Genomic DNA, 15,836 nt, shown 5'->3' with positions numbered 1-15,836 from the left:
AAAGCATTACTGGGTTTCATTAATGTGCTGATTTACAGGTCATTAAATATTTCCTTTTGCCAATTCATTTGATCAACCTTTGAGATTGCAATCTCTACCCTTATTCTGTAACTTAGCCAAAAAAAAAAGTGTCTGTTTCATCCGTTTATATATACCTTTCTTGGCGTTTTGGGCAAAGATCAAAGCGTGTCTTTGATCCCTATCTTTCTTAAGTGATCTCGAGGCTTTAAAAAAAAAAATGTTTTCTTTTTCTATCATTTACTCCTCCCCAAAAATTCCAAAACAAAAATAGAAGATATTTCTCATACGTCTATTTTTCTACTTCAAAAGATTCTAAAAATTTGGCTTGTGATTGAAATTAAATTTACGAAAAACTTTGAAAAAAATTTTTGGGGAACGTGAAAATAAACGATGGAAATTCGTGAATGGAGGAGACACGCCTCTGGTTAGGAGATCCAATTAGGAGAGATGCAGGAGACGGGCATGTCTGAGCGTTTCCAACTCGAACATCACCGCCTGTGGTGTCCGAAACATGCCATCCCACGTGTCGTCTCACCCTCCCTAGTCCCTATCCCTTCCAGTCCTTGACTTTTGACACACTCTCTCGCTTCACTCCTCTGTTGTCAGACTCTCTCTCTCCTCTCTCTCTACCCACTTCCATTTTCTTTCTTTCTGCAAGTGGAAGTGTCATAGCAGAGAGAGGGAGAGGGAGAGGGAGAGGGAGAGGCCTGGGTTTTTACAGAGAGATATTGAGAAAGCAGGAGGAATTGGGTTGGGTCCATTTTCTTTGTTTCTACAGGTAGAAGTGTTACAGCGGAGAGAGAGAGAGGGCGCTGCTGAATTTTACATAGAAAGTTTGGAGTTTGAGGAAGCAGAAGGGATTGGGGTGGGTTTTTTTTTTGTGATGAAAGCAGAAGGGAAGACGGTCGTGATGAAATCGAGACTGAAGTGGGTCGGCTTGGTGGGTCTTGTTCTATCGGCTTTCTCTCTCTTCGTCCACTTCTTGCTCGCCAGATTCACTGAGGACGGCTTCTCCGACTATCAGACTTCCATCACCATCTTCTCTTGGAGACCCATCTTTGAGAATGTCGACATCCCCACCTCAGTAAGCAATTCCCCCGAGTCTCACCCTCTTAAAGATCTCATTTTTTTTTTCTGTTGCCTCTCTGTCTTGCATGCTGCATTTTCTTCTTTTGTCAAGGGAATTCTTTCACACTGCCCCGTGAAGCTGCCGGGTGTCTTGTTCTTGGTTTTGCGCTACCTGTTGTAGATGCATTTTGTTTGAGCTCCGTTCTGTTATTGTGATTTTTGTTCAGCTTGAATTAGTGTAGTGTGCAGTTTTTTTGGTCCTCTGGGCTTTAGTATTGTATGCAATGAAAAGGAAAATTAGTGGGTGTCCGAAAAGATGCTTTTGGTTTGTACTCCTTCTGTTGTCTTGATTTCGTGTTTCATTTCTAGTCTGGATCTGTTTTTCTTGTGGCAATGAATCCATGGTCCACGGCCAACTCTGCAATGTGTGTTCTTGTGCTCCTATTCTTTTGAATTTTTATTTTCCTCACCATTACCCCTGATTAATCTTAAATTCATGAAGCAGAGTCCATTGTATAGAAGGCTATGGGGTCCAGTTAGGCACCTTGAATCTTTGCATCCTCATGCCAATCCCAGAGGAGATTATGCAGGTTACAACTTGCATCTAATCTCGTTACGCGGTTGTATTTTTTGTTTCTACGGTTTCCTCTTATTTTTTCGTGAGGATAGCTTAGGTACATGTTCCATAGCCAGTATAGAGCCTAGCGTATGTTCTGGTTTTGAGTTTGATAATGTCAACTCTGCTCTTCAAGTTTGATAATCTCATTAGTTCCCACACTTTTGTTATAGAGGTGGCATATTTTCTTTCCTGAAGCAATTTGCGGAGGGAAAAAAGGATGGTGAGATTGAACATGCACGTTGTTATTTTTTTCGGAAAAAAAATGGTCAGATTGAACAGGCGCACTAGTTACGGACTTTATCTTTTCGGTCTTTCATGAGCTTCTTGACTTGAGCCATAGGTTCCACTTTTATATTTGTATGTACAAGAGTGCTTTCTGTTGGGCTGGTCATCTGCTGTAGGTGGGGTAACTCGCCCACTTGTCCAAGCTCTATAATAAAATCTTGTCGGGAATTTGATTTTAGAATTTGCTAACTAGCTTAAGTAAATGGCAGAACCCAGTTTGCAGACAAATGGCTTTATCTTTGTCAGGATACAAGGAGGTTTCCATGAGATTCGAAACTCGGTAGGGATGAGATGCTTAAATTGCTCAATTTAATTAAAACTCTTCCAATAAATCAAAGGCATGAGATCTTCTTAATCTTACAGATATGCGATGTAGTCGTGGTGTCTCGGCTTCTTAATGCGACATTAGTCGTTCCAGAGATCCAATCTACCACGAGCAGTAAAGGCATCAGGTGTGTAGGGGGGTGTATGTATGTGTTGCCTGTTGCGTGTATCTTTTTTCCTTGCACAGGTTTTGTGGTTTCAATCTTTCTTAATCAAAGGCTATGTGTGTTACTTTACATGCAGCTCAGAGTTCAAGAGCTTTTCCTATCTCTTCAATGAGGAGCAGTTCATGACAGCATTGGCAAAGGATGTAAGAGTAATTAAGACCCTTCCAAAAGATCTAAAAGGGGCAAGGAGGAAGAAGAAGATCCCACTTTTTAGGGTTCCATACCAGGCCTCACCATACTTTTTTCTCCACCATGTTCTCCCGGTACTGAACAAGCATTCAGCTGTTGAATTGGTGGTCTCAGATGGTGGATGCCTACAGGTATGACTTAAAAAATCTTCTATGATTTGAAGAAAATCTTTTCTAGGGATATCGATACTGATTTGTCATTTTCTAATTGGGAAAGGGCCTGAAGATTTTAGAGATGATTGCCAGATGTTTCTGAAGATATTCTTCCTTGTCTACATTGCTGCATGCGTTTGTCTACCGCATTATAAGCTACAATCCTTGCCTATTTTTCTTAGTGCTTTCCCCCTGCATTTGTGTGAATTGACTCTGGACAGCAAGACTCCTTCTCTGACATTTCTGGTCGCAATATTACTAGCTGTTGAATCCATTCTTTTATTTGACATGGAGTTTGTACCTGGGTGCTTGTTCTTCGCCTCAATTTGTAGTATCTGTAGAGTCAGTTCTTCCTATCAATGTATGCGTCGAGGTGTCTAGTGAAATACCCTAAGACAACCATGTCTCAATTTATAATTTGAAACGTGGGAAGTTTCTATGGGATTCTTCTAAGACAAGGAGCGAATGTCCTAATACAACATGTCACTGTCTTGTCATGATCTCCTCCCAATTTTCGAACTCTCTCTTATGTTGGGCCTTATCCAGGCTATACTTGCGCCCCAGTTTGAAGAGCTTCAGAGGCTGAGATGTAGAGTCTCTTTCCATGCTCTTCGATTTAGACAGGAGGTCCAGGAACTGGCTACTAATATTCTGCATAGGTGATTGATTGCTTGTGATCCATTTTTTCTCGTGTGCTAAGTTTTGCAGCATTTCACTTATCTTTAGTTTAATTTCTAGATTACGATCCCCTGGACGGCCATTTATAGCATATGATCCTGGGATGACAAGAGATGCCTTGGCATATCATGGCTGTGCTGAGTTGTTCCAGGTATGTTGTTTTGTCAAAGTACCTTGTGACAGATTTTTCAGCTCTCTTGAATTGGCATTGAGAAGAGTATGGTTTGGCGAAACTTCTTTAAGGATGTACATACTGAACTCATCCAACATAAAAGAGCTTGGATGCTAAAGCGGGGGATTGTCAAGGGGAGCCTCCCTGTGGATTCAGCAGAAAAGCGCCTCAATGGGTCGTGCCCTCTTATGCCGGAAGAGGTAAGCCTAATCGGGTTATAATGCTTTATGAAGCTTGATTACTTTGCACATAGTCGTAGCAGTTTGCTTATTCTGATGTAGAGAGATGGAGGTGAATTTCTATGGTGTTAGTTTGACTGAAAGCTAAAATGAGAAAAGGCCTCTTGCTTGTTTTGCATTTATATGGGGTGAGCCCATTTTTCAGAAGATGGGGCTTCTCCAATTCTGGTTGAACTTCTTTTGTGAACTCGTCTCAACTCCATCCATTGATTAGTCAAAGTTGTATTGTGTTAACAGATTGGAATTCTTCTCCGTGCATATGGATACTCATGGGATACCATAATATATGTTTCCGGGGGTGAAGTCTTTGGTGGTCAAAGGACATTAATACCTCTACACTCCATGTTTGAAAATGTCGTTGATAGGACTTCTCTTAGTTCGAGTTGGGAGCTGAACAGAATTTACGGGCGTGAGTCCAACCTAGCTTCAGATTATCCCAAGAAGCTTACTCCAGTCGATGTAGAATTGAAACGCGAGGAATGGAAACAGGCGGGCCCACGCCCTCGTCCACTTCCACCACCTCCGGCCCGGCCCAAATACCCTTATAACATCGAAGGTTGGTGGGGCTGGGTGGCTGAAAGTGATAATGAGCCTGACAGTACAGTAATGGAGCTGAGGATGAATGCCCATAAATTACTTTGGGAAGCAATTGACTATGTAGTTTGTGTTGAAGCGGATGTGTTCATTCCTGGATTCGACCGTGATGGTAAGGGGCATGCAAATTTCGCTGCCTTAGTGATGGGCCATAGACTGTACCAGTCAGCGGCCTCCAGAACTTACAGACCTAACAGGTAACTATCTGGTCGAGTTATTGTAGACAGCTTAAAACCGTAAACAGCATAGTGAATCTCTCTTGTTAGGCAATAGCTTTGGATTTGAAAGACCCGGGTGCTATTTGTTCATAGTAGTTCAACTCCCTTGTTTGTCAACTCCCTTGTTTGTCCTTATGCAAATGTCTTTTCAGGCAGTTACTTAGGCCTTTGGATTCTCGAACTTTATGAGTACATGATAAGTACAACCTTTAAAGTACGCAAATGTCTTTTCAGGCAGTTACTTAGGCCTTTGGATTCTCGAACTTTATGAGTACATGATAAATAGAACCTTTAAAAGTATGCAATTCTTGTCTCCTAGTTAGTTGTGATTGTTTCAATTGGAGATTTCTCTCTATTCAATCGCTGTTGGACTAATCTTGCATCCGCACCATTGGGCATGACATGCATGTTCCAGATGCTTGTTAAGTTGCGCTTTCAACTATGATAAAAGAGTTTCCACATTGTATCAGAAAGATTCTGTATTCTATTCACTCGATTCTTCTCTCATGAAAGTGTGATTTTTATCCGTACGAAAAAATTGAAACTTGTGTTTCTGTGAATGCAGGAAACAAGTCGTGAAATTCTTGGAAGAAACACGTGACCACCTATATCAGGCAAATCGCACGTGGCTGACGTCGATCCGCAGGCACCTGAGAAACAGTCTGCTCGATGGGCTGACGGAAGCATCTGTAAATTCAAAGTCTCTCTCTTTCCTCTCTCATCCCATCCCTGAATGTTCTTGCTCGAGCCACGATCCAGCCGAATCTGCATCCCACCCTTCTCGGCCGTCTCCCTCCCTTCAGACAGCTCTTGGCTCTGTCCACCATTGCCCAGCTTGGATGGACACCGGTGCGACATCCCTTCCAATAGAGAAGGAAAACGACGAAGATCTCGACGAGGACGATACCTCATCGTCCGGGTTGTTTCTCCGGAATAGTGCTCATGAAAACGGAAGTGGCGAGGTAAGTAAAGAGGAGGCCCAGTTGGAGGACCAGGAAGAACTAGAAGGTGGGGAGAGAAGATGACAGGTGCTTAGGCAGAAGTTTCGGATTTGTGTACATGAGTTTGCTAGGGGTGATAGAGTGCTTGTGGTTCATAATTTTTGTTTCCTATCAATCTTTGTTTTTTGGTTTGCCCCCTTCATTTTGGTAGTCAAATCTAAGATCTAACGATCATCTTGGAAATTTGTATCAATTTGTGTAGAAAGAGGAACTCATTTCTGGGGTCCAAAAAGTAGTGTTAGCAACAGAAACCCCAGCAACAATTTTGGTGTAGGGCTGATGGGGAGTATATACAAATTTCACGCCGGAGGGTCTCTATTCGTATTGAGATTTTGTGGGGGTCGCTACCGACTGTTCAAACTTAAGCTGTTAGACGAATGCATCGTTTAATATTTAAATATTTTATCGCAAACTGTGTTCATGATTTTGCTGACTATGGCGGTAGGGTACTGTTGATTCTTGATATGGATGCATTTACTTAGCTTGAAAAGATAGGCGCCTTTTTTAAGGGCATTCTTGTGATTACTCATAAGTTTCTGGGTCAAAATGATAAAAAAAAAAAAGGGAAATTAAAATTCTTACAAAAGTCAGGTCAAATTTTCGATAGTTACGGGTTTTGCAGCTTTGATCTAGGCGATGTGTGAGGAAGATTGTTGAGGTTATTCAACATCGGTTATGTGTGAGAAGATTGTTGAGATTATTCAACATCGGTTATGTGTGAGGAGAAAATTGTTGAGGTTATTCAACATCGGTCATGAAAAGAGAAAGAACAGGTAGTCAATTTATAAGTGTGAAGAAAAGTCTAACGTTTTTTAGTCAGCTTTTGGGATGAGTTAGGGTGAGAGAGGTGTATCACCATCCAACACTGATATAGCTCAATAGACACGGGAGAGTTACGGTTGTTGCGACTCAAATTTTCTCACATCGATCATCAACATCCTTAAGATTGAAAAGTCAAAACTGTACTTCATAAAAATATGGTTAGATTTTGACACGTGCAGCTTCCCAAAGTTAAGCAGACATTTTTCGTGGTGGCGGCTTCATCAGCAAAGCAGAGCAGCTGCAGAGGAAACCACGGGAGACTTCGAAGGTTTGGTCTTCGAAACTGTAGCGAGTCAAATTACACGCAAGAAGTTCGTTGAAAATATCTGAACGCTCTGTTTTTATGCTTGGGAAATCTCAGCCCTATAAAGAGGGGCGGATGTCGGGAATACATCATATGTTTCAGCTGTGAAGTCTTTGCGCAAGAAAAGCATCTGCGGATTTCACAGTGAGAGGAAAAGATGAGGGGAGAAGAAAGAGCTGGGAGTGAAAAGAAGATGGGTGCGAGCGGTGAGAGCATAAACTGGTTCAAGACCTTCTTTTCTTGCTTCTTCGTGCCTGCTGAGGCCGCATGTTCGAGACCGGAGGAACCCAACGTGGTGGAGGCGACGATGGTCGAGTCGGGCAAGCATTTCTCGTCGTCGTACAAAGTTCGGTTCGGCTAATGTTCAAGCCAGAAAGAAGAAGAAGACGGCCGTTCATGGGTTGCGACTAAAGTATGTGGCTTTCGCGGGAGCAAATTTCCTTATGCCGACTCACGGGGTTGCAGGCCCAAACAAATCTTTGCAAAATGTCCGATCATGGTTCGATTCTGGTCTGTAGCGCACGAGAGTTCGGTTTAGCATGCGGAGTCTAGCACAAAGTCCTCGAGATTTTCATGTCGTGTATCCTTGGTGGGAAAAGTCAATTCCGTAATTGGGTACTGATCGATGATAAGCATTCCTTCATGGAATTTTAGTGCGTTTGGCTCTGTATCATTTCTACATAGTCTAGTGTCAAGTGTGTACCGAATCTCAGCAATAACATACAGTGTCACTGTAGTGTGTTTGGCTTTGCATCAGTTCACACATCTTCTGTAACATTAAGACAACTTAAAACCAACGAGATCTTCAATGGAATAACTCATCAGATGTGGTATGGCAGGAAGATTGAACTGGGCCTAGTTCATCGAGGTCTCGGTTTGCTTGAGTTTCAATCCTCATCCTTCAATTGTTCCAAGTGAGCTTCTCACTTTCTTGTGGTCACTTGTAAGTGACCTTTTGGCTTAAATCTGGCGTAGAATACATTTGTTATTGTTGAACTAGGACGAGGAAAAGTTTACATGATTCAATCGCTAGTGAGAATTGATTCCTGTTGATAGTATATATAAAGCTTAAGGAAAAAAAGAGGGGAAAAACTTCTTTCTTTTGGATCAAGACAAGACCACCACCTTGCTCAGTATCCACAGCACGAGTGAGAACTCGAAAGCAAAGATCGTGTGCAGCAGCCCCCTGTCCAGCGCAAACCCGTACAGCGTTATCCCGCCATTGTTCCGTTCCAAGTACGCCACTGCACATATAGTACATCGAGTCAGAGGTGTTATCAAAGTGAGGTTCGAGTTCAATGATGGATTTCGTGTGTATAAATGGACTGACATAATGCTTGTCGGATTTGGAATGAGCTAGAATCCGAGGAGGTGGAGACCGGGATAAGGAGATCCGAGTCGGCGTCACTGTGCGAACCCTCTTGTTCCATGGTTTCGGGTTTTGGCCAGTTCGAACCAGAAGCAGAAGCAGAAGTCACGAGCATGTGCCATCTAGTGGCCAGAGAGGCAATCCCTTGAGCTCTGTGGGTGATTCTTGCTGCCCCCAACAAGCACAAGAACAGACCACTCAGCTCAACAACCGAACACACCTGCAACAAACGCATCAGGAAAATCAAACGAAGATGACAAGCATATTCCGGGGAACGTAATTGAATTCGCTACGTTCACTCACCACAAGATCTCCAGAATTGAAGAAATTCTTCTCGGTCTTTGATGCCAGGACGATCAGGAGTGCTGCAAACTGGCTCACTGTCATTGTCACGAGGCAACTGATGATGAAGAACCGGTACCGGTGGCTTGTTGCAGACAACTGCTTCCTGATCCTGACGTGCTCGTCGAATATGGCGGTCGGGTCGGATTCGCACCCCTCGAGCATCCCGTGGAGGCCGCCGAGCCTTAGGATCTGGAGCTCGCAGGTCAGCCGGAAGAGGACGCAGACGAGGAGGAAGATGCCGGTTCGGTAAATCCAGGAGGCGAGGACAAGGACGAAGAGGACGGCGTTGGATGGGAAGGGGAAGGGGAGGGAGAAGGACATGGAGACGGTCGAGAAGAAGACGACCTTGTGGGCGAGTTCGACGAGGAAGGAAGGAAGGAGGATGTAGGACAGGTAGCGGAATGACTTGTCGAGCTCGCGGGCGTAGTTACGACGCACAGGGGCAGAGTCATGTTCAAGCGCATCGAGGAAGAGGAGCTGCCGCAGCCCGTACTTGTTGAAGAACCTGCGTTTCGAGTCGCAACAAAGATGTCGAGAGCGGGAAAGTCAGTCGCAAAGAAAGTCTTATTTCTACTGTAATTTAATGTGATTGATGCTGTTTCTCAAAGCATAATAAAAGAACAGACATTCGGGATTTTCTTCTCAGTTAGCTTAGAACTTTGCATGAACTGCACGTACCAACTACAGGATTGACACTAGTGATAACAAAGGTTGAAATCTAAATAAAGCTTTAAGTTAAAGCCTCAGTTAAAGTAGGTCCATTTATCTTGGTGAGTTCGTTCTAGGAAAGAGGGAAAAGGGAAGAACAAAAACAAAGAACTCGCTTATTAGAAAGATCACAGTTCGTTATCTCGAGCTGGATAAACACCATTTAAGAAAGGAAACAACTGACGAAAAAATAAAGAAAACGATGCTACCTGCATAGTGTGAAGAAGCCAATTGCAGCTAAGCCCGACTCCGGGAACTGGATGAGCAGGTTGAAAGATATCGGGTTCTCGACCGGAGCTGTCGATGGTACTTTCACGGCAAGGGAGCCCACTATTGGAATGACGACGGTGAAAAGTACGAATGTGAAAATGGAGATGAACTTCCCAAAACAGGAGGACTGATCGAGTGCGCACCACCTGAGGCTGATTCGGAAGTGGTGTAGATCATCGGAGATGAGTGATTTCGACCTGGCATAGGATGGACGGAGAAGCAACGGGACGGACGCAAGATGGCGCGGCTCATGGAACCGTGTTGGGGAGGATTCATGGTCGTGGTCAGGAGCCTCTACATCAATGAGGGCAGCATCATTGATGGTTGGGGGATGCATTTGTGGTTTGAAGTTGCCGGATGGAGGAAGATCGGGGGGGTGCGTGGGTTATAACTGAGAAGATTGAATAAAGGAGTGAAGCAATCCGTGATACGGGAAGCTTTTCTAGGTGAGAAGAGAGCAACAGCTCACAAAAAGGTAAGAAGGAAAAAAATTGTACTTTGCTTGAGGATTTGAAGAAACTGCATGATTCGTTTTACAGGAAGAAGCAATGCATCTCATCGCTGAAAAAGTGGGTGAAAATCAGGTCCTCACGGACAGGATTCACAGGTGTTCAGACTCAAAAGTTCAGCGAGAGTAGAGAAGCTCCGCATAGTTCGTAAAAGAACCGTCCAAAAAGCTCATGAAAATAAGACACTCGGTAGGCAAAGAAAAAATGTAGTCTGGTAAAGAGATTGAAAGAGAGGAGAAAAAGAGAATCAAAGAGAGGAGGATTGCACAGAATAAGCTTAAGAAAGACTAAGAAAAGAATAGTCTGGTCAAGAGATGGAAAAGGAATGACAATGGAAATCAGCAGGATCTTAAAAAGACATTCAACAATAAATTGCACTGCAGTAGCAAAGGAAGAGGAAAGGAACTGCGATTAAGCGGTTTGAAACTTGAATAAGAATTAAGAAATGACACCGCCACCGGATGGTCACTATGCAGCTTCTCATTATATACCCACGGAAGCCTGAATCGGGCATAGGAGATCCAAATAAATGAATACATGTAATAAAACTTTTCTATGCATTTCCACTTAACTACGCAAACTGGAGAGCACCCCCATATACAATTAACCTGAACCTAGCTGTTCTCAGACCATGGTAGACAATTGATGGATCCTACTTCCTGTTTCCATCCCCGACATTACATTAAAAAAGAATAATGGGAGGTAGACCATTCTGATTCACTAACTCTTCTCCGTTCTAAGTCTCTTATGAGCCTGATCAGGTTCTTCACTGTAGACTTCAGAGCCATCGTGCACCCGAGCTTGACTATCTGGAGGGACGTTTTCATGATCCTGTACATATGTGAAGACAGATTTACAGACTAAACACACAAATACATAAAACGCCTTTCCTATATATATATAATGTCTAGCTTTGAATTCTACCCTTCCAAAATCTTGTGAATTTGTCAGTGAGAATGTCCAGTTGTTAGCTTTAGAGAGATGAAGGCCGTCTACAAATTTTATTAAGCTCAAGACTTCAGAAATCAAAAACTCATGGTCAATATTGCTCTTTCAGCCTGATAGGTCGTCCGTCTTAATTGCCAATTCCGTCATTACTATCTAAGCATTTACCAGGAGAAAGAGGCACAAGAAGTTAAAAATAGATCCACCGACCATATAACCAATAGTTAACTTGCATGTCATTGGTGGAATGACAATTAGAATAGCATATTGGAAGTAGACTACCACATACTTCTAGAAGCCGCGTCATTGTAAATAAATGACCGCTCTTAAAATAATTAAAGGGTCATTTACCATATAATAGGCCACCAAAATAGTTTTGAAGGACTCATACATCTACAACACAAACTTATCCTGCATAGACAGCACTACAGACTAATTCCATTACCATCCAAAGAACATCACAATTTCAACTGCTTATATCAAAGTAAGGACACTAAAATTTCAAAGGCTTATGTCGCACTTAGGATGGTCATTGCATTCAGTGCTGCAAGAATTGCATTTGCTGTGATTACTGCTTTTAAACTTTCTAGATAAGCCCGCTGGTGTTAGACCGCTGTCAAATTTCTGCAATCTGAAACACCGAAGAAGTGGACTGAAAAAGGGAAAAATAATCTCAGATGATGGTTCTAGCAGGTCTTGCAGCCTCCCTAACTACAATCAATGATGGACTGGGTATGTAATTATAAAAAAAAAAACATCAGCAACGACTATTGCATGAGATAGTAAAAAATGAGTTACAGGTTTTAGACCTGCAAAGTGGATAAGGTCCCGGCTGCTCTATTACTTGCTCGCTTCCCAACATCAATTTCCACAGAGATGCTGGCTTGGGACAAATCCACTCCCGATGATTGTAGTGCTTGGGTCAGAGTGTTTAATATCCTGTAACAAAGACTACTATGATGTCAAACTAGAATATCCAAACATTTCCAAAACAAGATATCATTAGACAAGATGTAATCAAAGAAGATTTCATAGCTTGAAATGATGCAACTCTAGCATGAAAGCAAGTAGGCAGTCCAATTCAAGCTGCTGTGGATCCCAAGGGTCAACTATATCAACTCTAAAAGACATGTGAATATGTCACAGACAGCCCAAAGCATACAAACATCTTGTCTCTTAATGGAAAAATTAGGTGAATCGTCATATATTATTCTGATTATACTTGCAGTAGTCCTCTCCTTCATTGATGCTGTGAAAAATCAAGATTCCAGAAAATTGCATTATTTTTCAGCAGTAGAATCCTTGATGTTAGGGAACTCCATTTACAAAACTCCAAATACGAAGTTACTTCATATCCACTATAATGTAGATTAGAGTTACATCTTTCTTGGATCAGGCATAAGAGATGTCGACCAAAAATGTAACTGGATGTAATGTGTCTTGAGGAACAATTACCCTTGAGAATAGGCAGCAGAAAGGCTAACAGATCCACTTTCAATCGCGAATTGCTCCTGATCAATATGTGTATTGTTCGGGATGCTGCAATCTGCTGCAAAAGGCATGGCCTGCCACAACTGCGACTGAGGATGGCCAGACACATTACCGACATTAGATGCAGCTTCAGTCAACGGTTCACTGGCCATCCCGCCATGCCCAACAGAAGAAAACATGCCTGGTTGTGTTTGCATGTTCATGGAGTCTGCGGCATTTCCCAAATCAGTTTCCAATGAGTTCTGTGCGTTTGCGAGCAGTGGGCTCATAACAACTCTACTCTCATGACCACTTCCGTTTTTCATAATTTGAAGATGATCCATATGACTTTCCACAGTCCCCGTATTGCTTCTCTGTAAAAAAAAAATGAAGGAAATGTTATAAAGAGCACTATCTGTGGTTCTATGTTGGCATTTCATGACAATATAAGCTTCAGCAATTCACTTGATGCCAACCATTCACTTAACAAGCTCATAGATCTTCAATTCTAAGTACGGAGAATACGAGAAGTCTTCCAAAAGGATTAATAGTTCCTCTGGGAGAAGTCTTTGTCTTTTCTTATGAGTTGACTTAAGGATGGACATTTAATAAGCACATGCATAAACACATAATAATAGCGATGCACATAAATTAAAAGATAAAATTGATGCGAGTCCAATGAACAACTTTGCGCGTTCAATATAAGATTCTAGAGTAAATTCCACGTATTCCTCAATAAAGCATAACAAAATCCTCGGACATCCAGCTATCCAAGGTTCCGGCAAACATTTTGCAGCATTATTATCTGAATTCATGATAGAAGCACTTCGTGAAAGTAGTGATAACACTGATCATGCAGAAGTAATTTCTCAAAGCAACCCCAGATAATTTATGACCAAGATAGAAAATGACACAGGAAAATGTGATTAAACTGGTTTCTTTCATAAAACAGACTTAATCCTAAATACAGAATTAACACCATATATGGATATGGAACGTGTCTCCCAGCAATGAACTCAAATTGGCCAATGGCCAGAATGAGTTCACATGATCTATTCTGAGATTGCAGAGAACTGCAAGACAAACCGTACAGTTTGCTGTTTTACAGACGACATTTTACTTCGTCTTCACAAAACAAGTCGATTATTTTCATAACTTTCCCTCGCATCGATCTATACTGCCATACAAGGAAGAATAAAACCTTAGTAGTAGGAACCAATTTCTATTTTCAAGTCAAAAGACATGTTACCACATATGACAAGGCAGGTGCTACTACTTTAATAACATGAGTTCGGTGCTGGTTCTTACCCATGGTGTTAATTTACTTGGCTCCTGATTATAACCAGGGTATGAACCCTCATACACCCGTATTTTCTCCTGTAAAAATTGAATGTACTCTATAACCTGAAACAAATATATGGAACTCTGCTCAGCTATCACATTAAAAAAAAAAAATTAGCCAATGTAGTGTTCGAAAGATGTGCCTGGGCCATTTACCTCTAACAAGAATGAAGCCTTATCTCTTTTTTGATCATTTTGAGGTATGAGATCTCTCAATATTTGAAACCTGCATTACCAAAATGAAACATCAATCACAAAGCGGTTCTTCTGCTATAATTGTAAGGAACGGTTCGCATGAAACTGTATCAAGGACATCAACATGAGCAAGACTGGTTTATGTGCCTAGATTGCGGAACAGGATCCGAACAAGGCAAAAGCTTTCGCAATTTCACAAATTCAAACCGTAGTCGGGTCAACTGTTTGGATTATTCACCCTCCATTGTGTTCACTATCTTTTGCATACTTCAACAACAGAAGAATTGGAATTTTTCTACAATGAACCTTAATGGACTAAAAAGCATTTCTTGCCCAACTTACATTCTCTTTTGCTAAAGTAAGTTCCTTTCGGGTTTCTTTTTTCCCCACCATGCATGCATGGGTGATGTGATTAAGTGAATTATCGGCAGCAATCCGGGGCCCTAAAGTACCAAAAATCAAGACGAGTGCCCGGATTCCAAACTGTGGAGGAGGTACAGGGACCATGAAACCAAATGTAGAAGCAAAGACCAGCTTCACATGAACTAAGCAATAGATTCACCGCACCCCATCCAATCATTCACAGATTTACGCTAACTCAAACGCCATAAACAGAACAGAGCACGACAATGGCCAAATTTACAGGACAGCAAACGCTTGCCTCTCGTTGATCTTGCTCCTCCTACGCTGTTCCGTCTCCGAATGCTTCGAACGCGGCGCGTTCCCCTTCTTCCCGTCCGCTTTCCCTACTTCCTCTACACGAACGCCCAGGTCATCAATACTCACTTTGCGCATGTTGGGGAGAAAAAAAAAAAAGGGAACTTTACACGAAAATCCAACCAAAAAAAAAAAACAACCTTTCGGGAAAGAAGAATTGTGGGCAGGAGCGAAGTCGTCACCGTATTCGGTCTCGTCGTCGTCGTCGTCGTCGTCGCGCTCGTGGTGGTGGTGAGGTGTCTTAGCAGGCCTCACCATCTCTTCCGCCACGCCACGCCACGCACCGAAAAGCTCTTCCAACGAGCTAAACCACGCCCCGGGGCCGATATACCACGCAAAGAAATTTCCTCAGCAGGAACCGCCACCTCCGAGCCTGCAAACAACACGGAAATGCGGAATTGAGCTGAAACACACACGCGGAGCAGGAGACACAGCGTCGTCGGCAAGTTCACCGTTCCGACGCCGGAAAAGCCAAGAAAAACTCAGAGAGAGAGAGAGAGAGAGAGAGAGAGGACCTGTGATGATCAGGGAGAGGAGGAGGAGGAGGAGGAGGAGGTGGTGGAGGTGGAGGTGGAGGTGGAAGGAATGTGATGTCTGCAGGTGCAGTTGCTGGTTTTGCACTTGCAGAGAGAGAGAGAGAGAGAGAGAAGCCCTAGGCTGAGTTGAAGAAGGGGGAAAGGAGCCGTTCCTGAAACGGTGCTCTTTCTTTTCATCTCTCTTCTTTGTTTTTTCCCCATTTTTTTTCTTTTTTATCTTTTGGGTTCCCCCCCCCCCCCCCTCCCCCCCCTTCTGAGTTAGATTGTCGAGCACACATGAACATGATGACATAGCAAGAAAGAAAAATTTTGATTAACAAAACGACATCGGATACTGTTATTGTGATCTGACGTATCGCTTGGTACGATTAACTATCTTTTATGTCTTTGTCGCCGCCCGAGTCGCTGAACCTGTGATTAGATGTCGTTTTGGAATACGAAGGTGGTTTCGCGCTGGCCTCCATCGTTCGCGGATCGCCTCGACAATGTACCGCGCGCTCCGTGTTGATACGCACACGCACGAAACAAGCATTGTGTGCGAAAGATAGCTGATCTTTTGGGATTGGTTACGACCTCGA

The 15,836-nt window shown here is 42.8% G+C and overlaps 3 protein-coding genes across 5 annotated transcripts; 1 reads left to right on the top strand and 2 right to left on the bottom strand.

Annotated features, from left to right (window-relative positions):
- The first annotated feature begins 478 nt into the window (after positions 1–478).
- Positions 479–6,053, top strand: LOC115686928 (O-fucosyltransferase 27). Of its 2 annotated transcripts, none has more exons than XM_030612355.2 (10): positions 479–1,105; positions 1,592–1,679; positions 2,203–2,273; positions 2,357–2,445; positions 2,561–2,804; positions 3,372–3,484; positions 3,564–3,654; positions 3,747–3,875; positions 4,152–4,705; positions 5,292–6,053. In XM_030612355.2, exons 1-10 carry the CDS (start codon positions 905–907, stop codon positions 5,749–5,751), a joined length of 2,040 nt encoding a protein of 679 aa, XP_030468215.1. In that variant the 5' UTR covers positions 479–904; the 3' UTR covers positions 5,752–6,053. The 2 variants fall into 2 exon arrangements, with proteins under 2 accessions (XP_030468215.1, XP_030468224.1); XM_030612364.2 differs by having other exon boundaries at positions 481–1,105; positions 1,595–1,679.
- Positions 6,054–7,499: 1,446 nt separating this feature from the next.
- On the bottom strand, positions 7,500–10,362 carry LOC115686427 (uncharacterized). 2 transcript variants are annotated; one of them, XM_030611737.2, is made up of 5 exons: positions 9,485–10,362; positions 8,526–9,072; positions 8,184–8,442; positions 7,979–8,097; positions 7,500–7,819 (listed from the first exon to the last, which is right to left on the bottom strand). In XM_030611737.2, the coding sequence occupies exons 1-5, from the start codon at positions 9,880–9,882 to the stop codon at positions 7,814–7,816; spliced, it is 1,329 nt and encodes a 442-aa protein (XP_030467597.2). In that variant the 5' UTR covers positions 9,883–10,362; the 3' UTR covers positions 7,500–7,813. The 2 variants fall into 2 exon arrangements, with proteins under 2 accessions (XP_030467597.2, XP_030467590.2); XM_030611730.2 differs by having other exon boundaries at positions 7,723–8,097.
- A 130-nt stretch (positions 10,363–10,492) lies between these two features.
- LOC115686445 (transcription factor BIM2) lies at positions 10,493–15,390 on the bottom strand. The gene is made up of 8 exons (XM_030611752.2): positions 15,238–15,390; positions 14,863–15,095; positions 14,667–14,760; positions 13,967–14,036; positions 13,778–13,873; positions 12,455–12,843; positions 11,809–11,938; positions 10,493–10,885 (listed from the first exon to the last, which is right to left on the bottom strand). Exons 2-8 carry the CDS (start codon positions 14,978–14,980, stop codon positions 10,775–10,777), a joined length of 1,008 nt encoding a protein of 335 aa, XP_030467612.1. The 5' UTR covers positions 14,981–15,095; positions 15,238–15,390; the 3' UTR covers positions 10,493–10,774.
- Positions 15,391–15,836: the final 446 nt, after the last annotated feature.

This window comes from Syzygium oleosum, unplaced genomic scaffold, assembly GCF_021117445.2.
Source record: "Syzygium oleosum isolate NSW1041296 unplaced genomic scaffold, Sole_v2.1 Sole_v2.08, whole genome shotgun sequence".
Classification (NCBI taxonomy): Eukaryota; Viridiplantae; Streptophyta; class Magnoliopsida; order Myrtales; family Myrtaceae; genus Syzygium; species Syzygium oleosum.
The sequence above is the reverse complement of the archived record's forward strand: the minus strand, read 5'-3'. Positions and strand labels throughout refer to the sequence as shown.

What these genes read in the sequence shown, in the direction of transcription:
- LOC115686928 (XM_030612355.2), top strand. Translation starts at nt 905, where the DNA reads ATGAAAGCAGAAGGGAAGACGGTCGTGATGAAATCGAGACTGAAGTGG. An exon ending in ATGTCGACATCCCCACCTCA is followed by an intron (nt 1,106 to 1,591) that starts GTAAGCAATTCC and finishes AAATTCATGAAG; the next exon opens with CAGAGTCCATTGTATAGAAG. An exon ending in TCCCAGAGGAGATTATGCAG is followed by an intron (nt 1,680 to 2,202) that starts GTTACAACTTGC and finishes AGTAAATGGCAG; the next exon opens with AACCCAGTTTGCAGACAAAT.
- LOC115686427 (XM_030611730.2), bottom strand. Translation starts at nt 9,882, where the DNA reads ATGCATCCCCCAACCATCAATGATGCTGCCCTCATTGATGTAGAGGCT. An exon ending in GGCTTCTTCACACTATGCAG is followed by an intron (nt 9,073 to 9,484) that starts GTAGCATCGTTT and finishes CTCGAAACGCAG; the next exon opens with GTTCTTCAACAAGTACGGGC. An exon ending in TCAATTCTGGAGATCTTGTG is followed by an intron (nt 8,443 to 8,525) that starts GTGAGTGAACGT and finishes CGTTTGTTGCAG; the next exon opens with GTGTGTTCGGTTGTTGAGCT.
- LOC115686445 (XM_030611752.2), bottom strand. Translation starts at nt 14,980, where the DNA reads ATGGTGAGGCCTGCTAAGACACCTCACCACCACCACGAGCGCGACGAC. An exon ending in AGGCTTCATTCTTGTTAGAG is followed by an intron (nt 13,874 to 13,966) that starts GTAAATGGCCCA and finishes TATTTGTTTCAG; the next exon opens with GTTATAGAGTACATTCAATT. An exon ending in TCTGCTGCCTATTCTCAAGG is followed by an intron (nt 11,939 to 12,454) that starts GTAATTGTTCCT and finishes TCTTTGTTACAG; the next exon opens with GATATTAAACACTCTGACCC.